Source organism: Erpetoichthys calabaricus, chromosome 1, assembly GCF_900747795.2.
Source record: "Erpetoichthys calabaricus chromosome 1, fErpCal1.3, whole genome shotgun sequence".
In the NCBI taxonomy this organism is placed as follows: domain Eukaryota; kingdom Metazoa; phylum Chordata; class Cladistia; order Polypteriformes; family Polypteridae; genus Erpetoichthys; species Erpetoichthys calabaricus.
The window spans coordinates 234,634,284-234,649,397 of NC_041394.2; the positions used below are offsets into that span (position 1 = coordinate 234,634,284).

Below are 15,114 nucleotides of genomic sequence, written 5' to 3' on the forward strand. Positions count from 1 at the left end.
ATATGAGAATTACCTGACATAGCAGTGTTAAAGCACTAACAAGCCATGAAATTAAATTATTGGCAAGAATTGCTTTCTAATCAAGCAACTGGGTTAGAACAAAAACCTGCAGCCACTGCGGCCCTCCAGGACTGTGATTGAGGACCCCTGGTCTAGCCAATCGATACAGGTCTCCCTCTTTAATGTCCAACCTCTCATACAGGTCATCATATGTGTTTTCTTTAGCCTTCGTCACCTCTCTCTTCACCTTGTGTCTTATATCCCTGTACCCGTCTTCCTTCTGCATTTCACTGACTATCCCACTTCTTCTTTGCCAGCTTCTTCCTCTGTATACTCTCCTGTACTTCCCATTCCACCACCAGGTTTCCTTTTTCTCCCTCCTCTGTCCAGATGTAATAACAAGCACCGTTCTTGCTGTGTCAGCCTTACTACTTCTGCTGTAGTTGTCCAGCTGTCTGGTAACTCTTCACTGCTACCCAGTGTCTGTCTTACCTCCTCTCTGAACTCAACCTTACACTCTTCCTTTTTCAACTTCCACCATTTGATCAATGGTTCTAGCCACACTCTCCTCCTGTTTTTGATCTTCAGTGTCATCCTACTGACCACCATCCTATGCTGCCTAACTACACTTTCCCTTGCCACCACTTTGCAGTCTACAGTCTCCTTTAGACTGACTCTCCTGCATAGGATGTAATCTACCTGTTTGCATCTTCCTCCACTTTTGTACGTCACCCAGTGTTTGTCCCTCTTCTTAAAATACGTATTCACCACAGCCATGCCCATCCTCTTCACAAAATCCACAACCATCTGACCTTCTGCATTCCTCTTCTTGACACCATACCTACCCATCATCTCCTCATCTCATCTGTTCCCTTCACCGACATGTCCATTGAAATCTGCTCCAATTACCACTCGCTTTCCCTTGAGTACACTCTCCACGACTTCATCCAACTCCAGAAATCTTTCTTATCCATTGCACACCCAACTTAGGGAGCATATGCACTAACAGCATTCATCATCACACCTTCAATTTCCAGTGTCATAATCATCACTCTGTCTAACACTGTTTTCATCTCCAAAACACTCTTGACATACTATTCTTTCAGGATAAACCCTACCAAATTTCTCCTCCCATCCACACCATGATAGAACAATTTGAGCTCACTCCCAATCTGCCTGGTCTTCCCTTCCATTTAGTCTCTTACCCACACAATATATCAATCTTCCTTCTCTCCATCACATAGCTAACTCTCTTCCCTTACCTGTCATACTGGCAAAGTTCCTACCCTCAATTCCACTCTTTACCTTCCTCCTCTGATCACGCCTTCCCCCTCTTCTTCTCCTTCTTCAGCCAACAGTAGCCCAGTTAGCCCAGTTTCCGTCAGCACCCTGTTGGCTAACAGTGCTGGTGGTGGCCATTGTTAACCCAGGCCTCAACCGATCTGGTGTGGAAATCTGTATTGTTGTCTGCATATTGATCTGGTAAAATTTTACACTGGATGCCCTTCTTGATTTAACCCTCCTCATTTATCTGGGCTTGGGACTGACAGGAAGAAACACACTGGTTTGTGCATCCCATGTGTATGGTGTTGCATGGGGAACATGAATGTTTCCTTTTTTAAATAGTGCGGTATGTACAACTATGTCACTCTATTTAGGCCTGTTTTGGCATCAGAGGTAAAGTCACTTTCCTCATCACATTCTGGACATGTCAAAGTTATTACCAAAAGGAAATGGATTTAATTTTTTTAACAAATTATGTTTTCCATTCATTATTGAATCTGTCTAATCCATCAGAACCTAACCTGACAGCATCAGGCACAATGCAAAAATTAAATCCAGAAACAAAAAAAGTTAGTTCTCAAGCAGGACAAGAACATCAGAGAGAACAGAAAAGAACAGACTTCTCTGCTAATGAAAAAAAATACTAGCAACAGAACACATGTGCACTTCATGCTTTGCCTACACAGAAAAGGTATACGTGGTACACAGAGTATTTAATCTACATTTAAATATATTGAATATATAATTATTAATATGAATTATTATTAATATGAATATTTCTCTCATAATAAAAAAATCTTGGGATGAGATGAGACTAATCCTGCATCGAGACGTGACTTTTTGAAGAGACTTTTTGGAATGAAGTCCTGCAAGACAGAGACTTTTACAATGAGATTCTTTAAAGTCATGCCTTACTTACAATTATTTTCAAACAAAACCAGGGTCGTCAGGTGCATTCCGGCACTTAACCTGGACAGCACCAGTCCATTAAAGGGTTTACTTATGAACACACACACACTCACTTAAGAAGATCCAGTTTAGAATCACCCATTCATCTAAATATGGCAGGGAGAAACAATGAAGTCAAATGAATTAATGTGAAAATTGTTGCTCGGTTACACGGAAAATTGATTAAATGCATAGCAATAGACTATGCTGAAGCAGTTGGTGGTGATCGTGTGGAAGATGAAAACATCCATCCATCCATCCATTTTCCAACCCGCTGAATCCGAACACAGGGTCACGGGGGTCTGCTGGAGCCAATCCCAGCCAACACAGGGCACAAGGCAGGAAACAATCCTGGGCAGGGTGCCAACCCACCGCAGGACACACACAAACACACCCATACACCAAGCACACACTAGGGCCAATTTAGAATCGCCAATCCACCTAACCTGCATGTCTTTGGACTGTGGGAGGAAACCCACGCAGACACGGGGAGAACATGCAAACTCCACGCAGGGAGGACCCGGGAAGCGAACCCAGGTCCCCAGATCACCCAACTGCGAGGCAGATGAAAACATCAATTTACAATATCCCATAGAATATCTATAAGCACCGTACGGTCTTCCACTGGCCGAATTACTGTTGAAAGAAGGATGTATCGCAGTGTTACTGTGTAATTTATGTATGAGTGATGGACAAATGGAACAAGACTAGTTGTATTAAAAATTGGTCGAACAATTCTAACATCCATCCATCCATTTTCCAACCCGTTGAATCCGAACACAGGGTCACGGGGGGGTCTGCCGGAGCCAATCCCAGCCAACACAGGGCACAAGGCAGGAACCAATCCCGGGCAGGGTGCCAACCCACCGCAGACAATTCTAACATGTAAAATTTTAACAGGTGACAAGAAAGGTAATGTAATACATATTCCATGAATAACATTAGACACTAAAGGAGATCTTGATATGCCATTCGTATTAAAAGGTTTACAGTTTCCCATGAGAATAGCTTTTGCTTTGACAATTAACAAATCATAGGGACAAACATTTGAAAAAGTCGGTTTATTTATTAGAGCATGGGTGTCGAACTCTGGGCCCAGAGGGCCGCAGTGGCTGCAGGTTTTCATTCTAACCCTTTTCCTAATCAGTGACCAGTTTTCACATCTAATTAACTCCTTTTCCCTTCATTTTAATAGTCCTGTTTTTAATGGTTCAGCCCTCTGAATTGATTCTTTTCTTCATTAAATGACAGCCAAACGAAATGAGACATGAAACGAGCCAACAGATGACCAACTAAACTGGGGCTTCAAACTCCAATCAATTTCACTCCAACCAGTTCCTTAATGAGAAGCCAATTCTTGCTGTTAATTAAACCTGTCATTTAATTCCACGGCTCGTTGCTGCTCTCCTTCTGCCACAGCAGACATGTTCAAAACTGTTGATTTTCTATTTTTTCTAAAAACACCATCAAAATGTTTTGGTGACCTCGGAGATCAACCTTACTGAGACCCTCACCTTTCTCTATGTTCAAATAATGTGGTTAGCTGGTGATGTTGCAGCTTGTTTTGTGTCTCATTATTGTTTGGCTGCTAATTAAGGAAAAAGAAAAACTAAGTGGTCTGAGTCAAGTTAATTAAAACAAAGGCAAAAGAAGTTAATTAGCAGCAAAAACTGGTCACTAATGAAGAAGATGGTTAGAATGAAAACCTGTAGCCATTGCGACCCTCCAGGACTGGAGTTCGACACCCCTGTATTAGAGAGAAAGAAACAACACAGAATCAAAATTCAATGCAATCTTGAAGAAAAGTTAATTCCAAAATTGTTTTAACTGAAGTTTTAAAGTAAAAGTGAAAATAATGCATATGTAACAATTCCCATGAAAATAACAATATCTTTAAATTGTATATCCGGTTAACCAATCCCAGGGGTTGAAGAGCGAAGTGAGCAGGGGACAGAGCCCCCTAATTTGTTGAATTAGAAAGCCTTACTTCTAGCAAATGAAACAAACTAACTGGATGGGTTTAATTTCGGTTTTCAAAGAATTCACGTATGGGCTTTACATCCATCCATACATCTTCTTTACCTGCTTATTCCGGGCAGGGTCACACAGAAGTTGGAGCCAGAAAGGACATACTAAATTTTACTAATTGAATTCTGGGAGGAGGGATTTCTGTCCGTTGTAAAGCTTTTGGTGGATCAGTGGGATGGATATCTTAACTATTTTTTTTGTATGTACTAATGTAAAAATGTTGTGTTCTGAAGCATGTAAAATTACTTTAGACGGAACATTGTTCAGAACACTGATAGGAAGGAAGCAGAATTACATTTATGTGAGAACATAAGAACTAATTCTTTACCCAGAAAGTCATGAGAGTATGAAAGAAACTACCCAATAAAGTTAGTCTCCTTATTTTACATCCTAAAGTTTCTTAGTATTTACATTTTTATCTGTGAGTGTTTGTTTCATTGTTGATCTAAAAGAAATTTACCTTAAGTGCTCTGGAAGATTTTGAAAACCTGAAAAACTAGTAATATAAACTTGGTTACAGTAATGGTTAAATTCCTACCATCTCTTCAGGACCATGCACTTTAAATCAGTTGTGCGCCTGTCAGCTTTTTACAGATTTTAGTACAGCTTTATATTTTCTGGTTTGATGATTTTATCAACACACAGTTCTCTAAATTCACTTTAGTGCTTTGAAAAGTTTTCTCATATCCTCTAATAATTTACAATATTGCCAAATATTTTAGTGGCCGGGATAACTTATTCTTCAAATATATTCAACTTTTGTATGTATGCTTTATCCTCCATAATCAATAATAAAAATATTACTTGTTAGCAAAAATCAATGTTTCATTTATAATATGGGACTCCGTGATTTGTTTATGCTTACTCATCAATTTATTTTATTAAATTTATAGGAAGAGGTATGTTTTATTTATGTATTGTAATCTTGTGTTTTCAGATATTACACTACAGTGGCTTATTCAGCACTCAAAATCAAGACGTTGCTGAAGCATGTTTGTTGATGAAGTCAGCCTGTTGAGCCTTTCTTAGACACCGAAGACTTGGAACTTTCTGAGAAAAATTGTTATTCATGTCCCTGGAATTATATATTAAAAAGCTTTAAGGAATGATTACTTGATGGCAGTTACTTAAGTAATTTAATGACTGCCAAGAAAAAAATTAAGATAACTTAAAGAGACATGCTGCCTTTCAAAAAGGAACAAAGGTATTTAAGTACAGTCTGGGGTCAGTTTTTGCATGTGCTTTGTCATATGTGTTCTAGTGCTGTGCTTTATTGTTTTAATTATTTTTTAAAACAATTACAAAATGCACAGTTTAAGGGAATTGATTAGTTTGTAGGATTTGTTTACAAAAAATGCATTGCAGTATGATTTTATTTTTTGAAATCTAATTCTTATGCTTCATTGCCTTAATAATTTTAAAGATGTATGTAAAGGTTTTTAAAATACAATGCAGCATGGGGTTTTATTTAAATCTTTTTAGCTAGGTCAGTATTTTAAATACAACGTACAACAGAATGTATAACACATTCCAGCCTTTGTATGCTTTATTATTTATTTACTTTGAAATACTAAGTTGTTTTTTCTCCTTTACAGCTACTATAAAATCTGTCTACTATCTAATCTAAAACCTAGCTAAATTACATAACTGTTTCCAGATAATCATCACATAAGTGACCAGTAGTTTGAAACAATAACCAAGGGAATGCATAGCCATCTTAAAATGGAGATATGCATCATTAGTACAGATGTGACATTTATTTTTTTTCTTTAAGTGCAATTAATACATTTGCTTAATATTCCCAGCAGTGATTTACTGTATGTTTTATTAAAGTAAAAAATTATCTTTATACAATTGCTGGTATATATATATATATATATATATATATATATATATATATATATATATATATATATATATATATATATATATATATATATATATATACTGCTACAACCACTGTAACCCATGTGTGTACAGTATATTATTATTCAGTATGTATTGATTCTAAATATTGCAGAAAGTTGTTCATGCTAAAAGGATATTTTAATGTGTGGCTTTAAATATGCAGCAAGTAAATCACTGAGGCTTAACTTTTATCCTGGCATAGTATCGGTGATTTGTGTTTGTACACTTTTTCATACCTGTAAGCGATCCCTGGGGACAGTCCCAAAGGGAGGGCTTTACAAGTGAGTGTAACCCATACTGTTACTACACATATCTACTCCTTTGGTGACAGACAGGAATTACTAGGGAGTGTTACGCCATGTCATTGTGAGTGGTATCCAATAATTAACAGAAGGCAAACTGAAAGAAACGCAGTTACAGGAATCAATATGAGTCCTTCATTTCACTAGGTGGCAGCACATGATTTCTAACAATAACAAGCCTGCCTCATCTTTAAGAAAGCAGGCATCCCAGAAGCACTTCTTCAAGGCACTTTCATGACTGTATGCCCTGTGCCATCTTGTTAGTGTCTTTGTTCCAGACAACACCTTACCAGCAAGGTAATTCTCTGCCTTGTTTGGTTCCCAAACACAGTCCTTAGTGCTTACAGAATCAGGAGGTGGTTATTATTTAAGCGGATACTAATCAAAGAATGTTTTTAAATCTACCATCTTATTTTCCATAGATTTTGTGCTTATTTGCAGTTGCATCCAGGCTGTAGATTTAAGTATTCTGTAGTACGTGTGTTCCTTTATTTACACAAATTTGGATTCTTTTGAATAATATTCATCTCAAAATTATACCATCTTTCCATTTTTAGTATATACTTTTATTCTTAGTAAGTAGATCTTAAAAGCCTATTTTTAAGAAAAGTGCAAACTGATTTTCTTTTAGATACAGTTAAACTCAGATTTGTTAATTTGTTTAAGGTACAGAGTTCTGTATTCAGAAATAAGATGAATTTTAATAATCCTAGAGTGAGTAACACATTCTGTGCATATCATACTTTAAATGGTGATATGGGGAAAAGTATTTACTTAGTGTAATGATGGCCTGTGGTTGGAGTGAAAACCACAAAAACTGTGACACCTGGGAACTGGACTTGGGAACTCTTACCTTAGAGTGTTACTTTTTCACCTAATACTCATGTCAAATGTTTGCACAGATATCAAGGTTTTGCAACTTACAGGTAAAGCTTATCCTGTACATTTCTTAGCATGCCTTTGGTGCAAACAGTATGTGTTGTATGTTCCTTTAAGGAAAAAAGATAATGAAACAGTGGCCTTAGTTTGGCATGTTTACAGTGATGATATAGTGTCTGTATTGTATATTTTCAAATAATGTAATCAGTTGTAGGATTTCTAAGTGTAATAAACCTTACTTCATTAGCCCAATAAATGTTTTGTTATATATTATAAGCTGCATTAGTTATTAATAAACATATAAATGATTGTGATTGTTAGTAATTCTTTCAGTAGCTCATGTATATTTTGCTGTTTAATTGAATGGGGGTGCATATAGTAGATAGTGCTGCTTTTTCAGTTTCAGTCCAGACACTGTCTTTGTCAAGATTTGTTCCGTGTCTGTTTTCTTTCTTTTTAGGTTCAGTGATGTCTCCAGATTGTCCACATGATGGATTACCATCCAATGTAGGTCTTGTTCCTGCATTGCACAGGATATTGTCACTGAAGATTCCAACTTCTTTAACCATGCAATGGGAATAACTGATTTAGAAATTGGATGAGTGGATAAATGTAGTAATTTTTAATGGTTATACAGTATATGGGTTCTTATTTGGGTTCCTGCATTTTGTTTTCTTTTCCTCATCTTCCCCCATTCCATCTAGCAATAAACTGAAGCAAACAAGGAGTAGTTGTCTAAAATGTAGCCCTTGGTCCACTATAGACTAATCTATATATTTTTTTATTTTTATATACTGTTCTAAGTAGCATATCTCTTTATGTGTTGTTGTAGCCGTTATTTGTCGCTTTACAAACAAAACTGTCAACAGACTTCTGTGTCTTCTCAGCAGAGCACAGCAGAGAGTGATCAGACAGCTTGCTAGCAGACTATAAATCTTTCCACTTTTTGGAATGAAAGTCATAGATTTTATTTTCAGAAATGTGGCTTGTCCATTCAAGGAAAACATTATAAAAGCTGCCACTGAATTTAACAGTTTTAGGCCCTTTATATGGGGATGCCTTAAAATGCAATGTCTTTTTATAAGGTTTGTTTAATAATTACCTGCTCTAGGAATTAGATTTGACAGAATGTATAAAATAAAACATTTTCACTTGTATTAGTTTATAGGGTCATGAATGCTGGATCAGTAATACTGAGTATAAAGGCAGGAAACAGGACTGAGCAGGTTACTGTGTGTTGCTAGTTTTTGGTTTATATACATATTAGAATACTTTGAAATCTTTTTATTCTTTTATTAGAAATATATTTGGAATTAAGTTGTATAGCATCCAACTCAGCTTCCTTGCATGATTTTACTTCTTCAGTGTACCTTCTTTTAGGCAGAGCTTATATTTTTACACCACAGTGTGTGAATGTCTGTTCTATCACCATCTGCCCATTTTCTATAACATTTTTTCATATATATATATATATATATATATATATATATATATGGCTAAAGGGAGCGTGTGGGGAGCAAATGCAATAACCATGTGGTCTGATCCCACCTAAAAGCTATTGTTGCAGAAATTGCTGAAAAACGTAATGCTGACCATGAGAGAAAGGTATCAGAACACACAGTGCCTTGCAGCTTGTTGTGTATGGGGCTGTGTCTGTTCAGAGTTCCCATGCTGACCCCTGTCCACCACCAAAAGTGCCTAAATGGGCACATGAGCGTCAGAACTGGACCATGGAGCAATGGAAGAAAGTGTCCTGGTCTGATGAATCACATTTTTCTTTTACATCATGTTGACAGCAGGGTGTGTGTGTGTCTTTTACCTGTGGAAGAGATGGCAGCAGGATGCACTAGGAGAAGAAGGTAAATCTTTGAAGGCAGTGCAATTTTCTCCTGGGAAACCTTGGGTCCTGGCATTCATGTAGATGTTGCTTTGACATGTACCCCCTACCTGAAATTTGTAGCATATCATGTACACCCCTTCATGGCAACTGTATTCCCTGATGGCAGTAACTTCTTTCAGCAGGATAATGCACCTTGCCGCACTGCAAAAATTTATTCCAGAATGTTTTCATGAACATGACAAAGAGTTCAAAGTAATGACTTGGCCACCAAATTCCCCAGATCTCAATCACGTTTAGGAAACGTGTTAGTGACTGTGTGTGTTTATGTGTATCAATTTATAAATCTCCAGAGGAGATAAATCAACTATTAGAAGTTACCCACATTACTAGTTATGAAAATTACTTGCTGAATATTTGTTTCAGCACTTTCATGAATTATCCAAGTTATCTCCTAAACAGTTGCAGTTTAATGAAAAATTGATAGGGCAACATTTTAAAACATTTATACATTGTCAAGGTAATTAATGTGATTGAGTACTTTTCATTTATAATTGCTTCTGGAAAATTGAGTAATTTTAAATATATTGTGTGCGTGTGTGTATTTTGCCTTATACAATTTCTTAGATTAGAAATTTGTTAGTTTTTGCACACCCCTTGGGGTCAGAGCGCATGGTCAGCCATTTTACAGCACCCCTGGAGCAATTGGAGGTTAAGGGCCTTGCTCAATGTCTCTTATGTCTCTCAAATCTCTTTTGGCAGTAACAGGGATTCAAACCAGCAACCATCCATCTTGATACCAGCGCAGATCCTTAGCCTAATGATGATAGCATTTAAAATAAAATTATTAAATGTTGCAGATGTGACCACAAAAAAAAACACAAAGCACACATTTCCTGTTTGATTTAAATGCTGATATATTTTATTTTCAAAAAGGTATGGAGAAGTAGTAAGACTTCTATTGTAAATTGAAATTCAGTCAGTAATGTGAAAAGGTAATAAATATGGCTGGATAAATTCATCAAAAAAGTCAGTGCCATAAAAAGTATTGCTTAGTTGAATGGTGGAATATTTGGAAGTGTAGTATTTTCTGGCAAAGCCTTCAAGTCAACATGCGCCAAAATCCATTTTTTGTATTGATACTGATCATTCTGTTGTTTTATCATTTTAATAAGACAACTTTGTGATTCAACAACATAAAACAAATATTAAACTGTATATTGTCAAGTTATATACATTTACTTTATGAAAGCTTTTATGCTTAAATTAAGTTATTCTGCAGGAATGTAAATGAGTAAAATCCATATTTGTGCAAGAGACCCATTTACTATTCTTAAAAGTTAAAAGCCGACTGCTTAGTACAAACATAGATTCTCAATAAACAAATGTAAAAAATATTTATGAAACAATACAATCAGTGTTGTCATGTTATGTATATAGCACAGTAAAAATGATTGCATACAAACTATGCGTTAATTGTATATACTGTATGTATGGAGTTGCATATCGGCAGTGGCATTCGTAACAAATGCGCTACAATTTTGAGTGTGATATGGCTACATTTTTAATGAACTCTGCAGGCCCACACTACACAATTTGAGAAAAATTTTACTGTTATTAAATTTACTTCAAGAATATTCATTTAAACAGTGCTCTGTTTTGAAACTATACATCCTGCATTAGTGTAGGTGCACACTTGTGTCAGTGATCTACTGTATTTTTAAATACTGAAATGGAAATGTAAGAGTTAGTCTGCTGTGCAAAATCAGTTTACCCATGTTACATAGTGCACAAAAATGATAATATCACAGTAAAATATAAACCTTTTATACTATATTTATAAGACAGTAGATGTATTGATTCTTCATTGGACTTGAACTAATCATCTATTGGAATTTAGTGAAATTCATCTAGTGAAGCTTTTGAATCGCAATATTTTGTTGTTTTAATTTTCTATATAGATTATTTAACATCTCATATAAGGCTGAAATTTCAAAACAGTCTAAAACTGCGAACGTTTCTGGTTTTCCCTACTCAATAATTGCTAATTATGAAAGAGTAAATTTAATAATGAAAACATTAGTAAATATTAAAGTTGCTTTAAAGTTACTAAGCTGTTTTGCAATAAACGTCTTCCAAAAGTGCTGTTACCTGAATATACATATAATAAAACATCATTTTACAGTGCTACGTCATCTTACATTCAGACTGTAGGCAAGTTAAGCAGCCTGCCTGGGCTCGCAAAATGAGCAAGGAATGTGATCCTGACTTGAACACTCTTTAAGTCAAAGTTAGGCCTCACCATCAGCACAGAAGAGGAGGAGAGCTTTACAAAAACGGATCACCATGAGGAAGACGAACTAAAGTAGGATGATTCGCGTGTAGTGTATCCTAGTGCTAATATGTTGTACTAATTAATACTCTATATACTGTAGTTATTACTAAAGGGATTGAGGCTGTTTTCCATCCATCCACCCATCTATTTTCTGAGCCTCAAATGTGTTCATTACACAGTTGCAAGTGTAATGTATTTTAAGGCTTCATAATTTAGTCTAGCCGCCGTGAGTGGCAGCCTTTTCAGCAGCTCCGTGTATGACTGCATCTATCTATCTATCTATCTATCTATCTATCTATCTATCTATCTATCTATCTATCTATCTATCTATCTATCTATCTAACAATATTACTTTAGAATTTTTTTAATGAAAGAATATTTTATAACTTTTACCATGTCCAGGCTTGCTTTTCTTGCACTTAGTGCTGCATCTAGCTTCTACGACCATGGATATTGGGTTAAAAAATAAATGAATGGATGGATTTTAATACTTTTTTTTCTTTCTGGAAGCACTGAATCAGTCCCAAAGGGGGTGGTTTAAAATTATATATGTTGTACAAGTGAACTATACATACTAATTTTTAGAGCTACTGCTGTCCTAACAGCCTTGGGCATACAAAGGCATTTACCCTCAAGCTCACCGACACTCACTAACACTGGTCCAGTTTATTTTTTCCAGTTAACTTAAATTTTTTTTTTTTTTTGGTGGGCGGCTGTGGATGAAAAACCTGCACATAAACCTACACAAACATGGGGAGAACATGCCAGCTCCACACAGGGTTCTAAACCCAGGAGTATGGATTTATGATGCAGCATCACTAATCACTGTGCCACCATGATGCCCCCAGATTAAATGCAATTAGTTCAGTTTTGAATGTGGTTTGTTGGGATGCATTGTTAATACATATACTTTGGCATCAAATAAGAACTAATTTTCACATTTCATAGGTAAAATTGTCTATTATTGTAATAGTTTGCCATCAATTGTATATTCATAGGTAACTTCAAGTTCTAACACTTGTTTCTAACTCCGAGTAAGAATGTAATTTGCCCAGACTGCTTGCAAAAAATAACATTAGAAAATGGTTTCTTCCGTTAAAAAAATATTAATGTTCCAGATCACAAGAAAAAAGCACACACATTAATTGTGTACATAAAAGGAGGAGAGTGGTCATTAAATCTGTTAGGAAAGGCGATTTCTGCTGCTGGCCGGATCATGTGCTCGGTTTAAAATGGGATCGGAGTTAAGGAAGCGATAATACGGAAATACAGACGATGGCTGCTAATACAAACAATGACTATTTGGCTCTTACGGTAAACACCCTTTTTAAAGCAGCGGCAAGTGTTCCCCATGTTTGTCACGGTCTTCATCAGGCCTTCGTCTTCTCCCCCTTCACCACCGGCCATTAGCGGTGCCCACCGAGCTTTTGCCTTTGGACCATTCGACGCGAAGCAGGACATTAGAAAGCATATCCTGGTACAAACTGAGACAAATCCAGCCGGGGAGATACATTAGTGTGATGAGCCCTTTAAAATTCAAAGGATAGTGCGAGTAATCCCAGGAGCAAGCGTTGTACTGCCGGAGTCCTAATCCCCAGGAAAATTCCCAGGCGTAAACAAAAATGATATAAATAGGCAGCCTTTTCCAGGCTCCCCAACCTCGCCTGTAATGAAGGTACAGGTAGAGCTTTTCCACCACGAAACTGCAGCTCCCGTACATTAAAAATGACCACAGGGACGAGTGGCCGATCAGAGATCTGTCCGCTTTCTCCACCAGATTAAAAAAAGAAGTGAAAAAGACTTCGTCCATAAAGCCGTGCATGCCGAAGAAGGCGAAGCGCACGATGTCCGGCAGTCCTTGGGAAGCCCTTTGGAGCAGCGCGGCCGGACTTTCCTTGGCCGCGCCGTGATACTGCAGTCGCAGGAACCTCTTGAGAAACACTTCTGAATAGTAGAGCGCCATGAGGTACTGGACAGCGAGGTGAGCCGCGGACGCGCTCTTAACGTCATTTGTGAAGCCGGTGGCTTTCCCCACCAAGATCTGCATGCCGACGTACACCGACGGGTAAAAAATAAAATGAAAAACTACGGGACGACCGTGGAAAATTTTCTTCTGTAAATAGATCTTCTCCAGCGCGAAGTGAGTCACGCAGTGGACAAGACAAAGATAAGGCGAGGAAAACCCCAGCATTTTGAAGTCGGTGGTGCTCAAAAACCTCTGCATGGAAGAAATGACAATGTCCAGTGTAATCCCGTGCATTCCGTAGAAGTAGAGGCGCATCCATGCTGGTAGCGATTGCATTGATTTACCTGCGTTTTCAGTACTGGACAGCTCCTTCGGCCCAAGTCCCTTTGACAGCTGCTTACTGGTGCGCTCAATTGAGCAGAGCCGCTGGCTGTCACGCCGTCTGCTGCCCATGATCAGTCTCATTTGGAGCTTTCACTTTAATTCCTACCAGCAAATTAGATTGCCGATTGAGTAGGTTTGCTCCAAATCGAGCATTTGCTTGTGCTTGGATTAGTTGTGTCTACCCATGAACTCCGGCCCCTGGCAGCGCCGCTAATCTGCACGAGTGGAACTGAGGCCAGAGGCAGACGTGTCGTCTAGCGAAGTGAGACGTCTCCCGAGTGACGCTCACCGGCTCTAAGGCGCCCCTCACAATTCGACTTGGCACTGAGAGGGCGGGGATCCCCAACACACACTCGGCCGTGTTCATCTAGTAGATTGTACCAAGTGGAAAACAGGGGTGAAAGTTAAAAGACGGATTCTGTAATCTAAAAAAAAAAAAAAAAACATGATTCATCTATCTAGGCAGGAATGGGGGGCGGGTCAATATTACTGTAATAAAGTGAACCAAAATAGGTAAAAATGGAATGAGTCTATACCAATGTTGGCACATTTTATATAGTGCCGTCAAGAACATATTCTACAGTGAAAATGCGGGATCAAAAATTCAAACTGATCCGTGCAATGAAGGAGGACACCTGGGGAAGTATCTGGGGCAATTTAAAAAGCAAGAGGAAAAACGGAATTAAAATATGCCACTCACTACCCACTGAACCACATGCATATAAATAGACTAATATTAGTAATACTGCAGCACTTTGCCTTGTTTTAAATGTCATTTTATGATTGGGTTACTGCATAAATGTTCTATATTTCAAAACAGATCTCAGGGTCTACACTCAATGTTACTCTATTAAAAAATCTTTTAGATGTCCCTTTGGGGCCATATTAGCGCATATTATGTCATTTACTGAGCTCTTTTCATCGTTCTGATCATCTGTTTCGACAGCCTTTTCCCCCATCTCATTACTATTGTGCTTTAAATGAGTTCAAAAGAATCCACTATGAGATCAAGATTCTAGGTACAAAATTTAAAAGGGCAACTACCTGTATATTAACTGTTACACAAACCTGTGACCACAACCAGGTTAATGGAAAAGGAGCAACATAATTAGAGCTGAACCACACATGATTGTTTAAATGCTGCATTTATTCAGGTATCTAATTGTTTTTAAAAAGTAGGTTTTATATAATATATATCTTATATCTAAATACAGCATACAAGGGATGATCACAAAGCTCTGAC

The 15,114-nt window shown here is 37.5% G+C and overlaps 2 protein-coding genes across 2 annotated transcripts in view; one reads left to right on the plus strand and one right to left on the minus strand.

The window, feature by feature from the left end:
* The window catches only part of LOC114660141 (ADP-ribosylation factor-like protein 8B-A), a 46,729-nt gene extending 41,157 nt beyond the window's left edge, over window positions 1-5,572 (plus strand). The window contains exon 7 of the mRNA XM_028812644.2: window positions 5,198-5,572. Coding sequence (XP_028668477.1) covers window positions 5,198-5,247 — 50 coding nt within the window. The 3' untranslated portion in view covers window positions 5,248-5,572. The remainder of the gene's footprint in view (window positions 1-5,197) is intronic.
* Window positions 5,573-12,016: 6,444 nt separating this feature from the next.
* tmem229a (transmembrane protein 229A) lies at window positions 12,017-14,439 on the minus strand. The gene has a single exon (XM_028812663.2). It carries the CDS (start codon window positions 13,950-13,952, stop codon window positions 12,915-12,917), a length of 1,038 nt encoding a protein of 345 aa, XP_028668496.1. The 5' UTR covers window positions 13,953-14,439; the 3' UTR covers window positions 12,017-12,914.
* Window positions 14,440-15,114: the final 675 nt, after the last annotated feature.